This window comes from Bison bison, unplaced genomic scaffold (assembly GCF_000754665.1).
Source record: "Bison bison bison isolate TAMUID 2011002044 unplaced genomic scaffold, Bison_UMD1.0 scf7180017864193, whole genome shotgun sequence".
In the NCBI taxonomy this organism is placed as follows: Eukaryota; Metazoa; Chordata; class Mammalia; order Artiodactyla; family Bovidae; genus Bison; species Bison bison.
The window spans coordinates 2,511,552-2,514,467 of NW_011494765.1; the positions used below are offsets into that span (position 1 = coordinate 2,511,552).

The window sequence follows — 2,916 nt, forward strand, 5'->3', positions numbered from 1 at the left end:
CTGCAGGATGTTCACTGCTGCTGCTGCTGCTGCTGCGTCGCTTCAGTCGTGTCCGACTCTGTGCGACCCCATAGACGGCAGCCCACCAGGCTCCCCTGTCCCTGGGATTCCAGGCAAGAACACTGGAGTAGGCTGCCATTTCCTTCTCCAATGCAGGAAAGTGAAGAGTAAAAGTGAAGTCACTCAGTCGTGCCTGACCCTCACCGACCCCATGGGCTGCAGCCTACTAGGCTCCTCCGTCCATGGGATTTTCCAGGCAAGAGTACCGGAGTGGGCTGCCATTGCCTTCTCCGTATCAGGGTTGAACTGTTATTATTTCCATTATACAAATGAAGAAGCTGGGGTTCAGAGAGGCTTATTAACTTGTATATCATCTCAAAACTTGTATTTGATAGAGCTAGGATTCAAATTCAGCCCAAACCATTATACATGGGTGTATCTACAGGCTATCATAGGAATGAACTAAGCAGAGAAGAAGGTGAAGGACAGGGTAGAAAGTCTGCGTGGAAGACGCGATGTTTGAGGGAAGTCTTAAAAGGGGGGAGTTTGCCAAGGAGCAAACAGAAAGTATTCCAGAGAGAAAGAGGAATTGTGCAAAAACCTAAACCTAAGTTCTGGGAATGGCGAACAGAACACAGAGTTATATTCAGCAATTAATTCATTGTGAAGGGTTCACCAGAAAGTTATTTAATACGAGACGTATAGTAGTTTCATTACGGAGAATTTCCAAGGCCACAAAACTCAACTGTGGCTGGGAAGATAGGGAGGAGTGAAATAAAGGCAGTCTCTTCTTTTTTTTTTTTAACTGAAGTATAGTTGATTTACAATGCTGTGTTAATTTCTGCTGTATAGCAAAGTGATTTAGTTAAAATTATATATATACACACACATATGTACATACACACACTCATTTTTTAAATATTCTTTTCCTTTATGGTTTATCATAATACAGGGCAGTCTCTTTTCATGATGATACTAAAAAGTCTGAATTATGTTCAGTAAACAAGGGGAACCACATAAGGACATTAAGCTTGAGAATTACAAGATCAACTTGCACAGTATGTGAATCAATTACAGATTCAAGGTAAGGAACCCAGTCAGGAGGCTACTCTAAGAGTCTGGCAATGGGGTAATAAGAGTTAAACAAGGGTTACTGAAAAGAAAGTAAATGTAAGCCATATTTGTGATCTTTAAATTCCCAGTAATGCTAGAAAAAGTAGAAAGAAAAAACTGAAATTAATTTGAGTAATAGTTTATTTAATCCAATATATCTAAAATATTATTTCATGAAGTAATCAACATAAAAATTACTAATGAGAAATTTGCCATGCTCTTTTTGTACTAATCTGAAATTTGGTGTGTTTTTTAATACTTAAAATATATGCCTCACCTTGGACATTAAGTTTTTCATTGGATAAATTTGATCTGTATTTAGCTTTCATAATTTACAGATGAAAAAGCAGATTCACATACCCAAGTTGTTCCAGATATAAACATTTTCCAATAATTAAGTATCCATTTTTAAATTTAAATTAATTACAACTAATAATATTAAAAATTCAGGTTCTCAGTCATGTGAGCCACATTTTGAGTGTTCAGCGCCACACATGGCTACCATATTGCCCAGTACAGGCCTAAAGAGTGACAAGGGAACTTCGGCTACTGACGCCTTCCACCATCAGCATTTCATATCTACTTACTGTTAAGGTTTCCAGGTATTAACATGGATAACTTAGCAAGTACTATTACAGCGGTCCTACTGGTCACATCCTCACTACTGTAGCTTTCTTTCTCTAGGTCAGTGCCAACATCTGTGAAAAAGGAATCTTCAAAGACTACACAGAATTGCTATCAAGTACCTGACACGTGGAATGTGCTCAGAAAATGGAACCGACGCACGCACGGAATAATGCACTTGCTGCGGACTATTTTGTATCTATTTTCCTGTGGTTCAGCTGTTTATTACACTCTATGTACAATGAATTTTTTAAAAGTTACCTATTTTCAATTATTTATTTATTAGAGGCATTATAATGTTAAAAGCTTCAGCTCTGGAGTCAAGACTAAGAGGACTCAAATCCTGGTTCTATCATTGATTAGATGTATGATCTTGGGGAAATGCCCAGTTTCTCTTGTGTCTCAGTTCTGTCCTGTGTAAAACAGTGTACACACTTCCTTGGGGAGCTTCAAGGATTACAGAAGATAATACAAATAATCACCTGCACATCGTACCTGGCACATAGTAGGTGTTCAATAAACCTTAGCTTTTAAACAGAGCTGGTGAAGAAGTTGAAATTACGGCTAATGTAAAAAAAAAAAAAACTAGGACTTCTCAATTATCCACATCTGTTTGCCATATAATCTTAGATACAAAAAAAAAGTACAGGTAATACTTTATACAGGTAATACTTTGAGGTCCTCAGAAGAGAGATCCTGCAGACAGCTACATTCATTAAGAAAGGAGCTAAATAAAAAACTTCATCTGACAGTGTATAATTATGCAGTATAGCACAGGTGCAGCCAAGCAAATGGAAAAATACGAAGAAAAATTAGGAAGGCATTTTGCCTTACCTGCTTTTCCGTTTTCGGGGTGGTTTCTCCACTGTGCCAGTCAGTCTACAGACCAAACAGATAAGATGGTAACTAAAAGTAACATACCAGAACACATCTGCGGGCCATACTATGCCAGTCAACAACTCAACGGACCGCCCTCGAGAACCCTAGACTCGCTAAGCCCATACCTGACCTTACAAAATGCCTTATGCTGTGTTTCCCTATTAACCCGAAACCCAGCGACCCCGGGACTCACCGTTCCCCTAATATCTGCTTTGCCCAAACCTTGCTCTGTCTCCTGGTCTCTCACTCATCCTCATCCTTATTCGTCACAGCCCATCTCCCCAAAACCACCCACCACCT

The 2,916-nt window shown here is 39.3% G+C and overlaps 1 protein-coding gene across 4 annotated transcripts in view; it reads right to left on the minus strand.

Moving 5' to 3' along the window:
* The window catches only part of SCAI (suppressor of cancer cell invasion), a 119,874-nt gene that overhangs the window by 116,482 nt on the left and 476 nt on the right, over window positions 1–2,916 (minus strand). For all 4 annotated transcript variants that reach the window (XR_825621.1, XR_825620.1, XM_010844053.1 and 1 more), the window contains exon 2: window positions 2,572–2,616. Coding sequence is in view for 2 of the 4 variants with exons in the window: in XM_010844053.1 (XP_010842355.1) it covers window positions 2,572–2,616 (45 nt within the window). In the remaining 2 variants the exon portion in view is untranslated. The remainder of the gene's footprint in view (window positions 1–2,571; window positions 2,617–2,916) is intronic.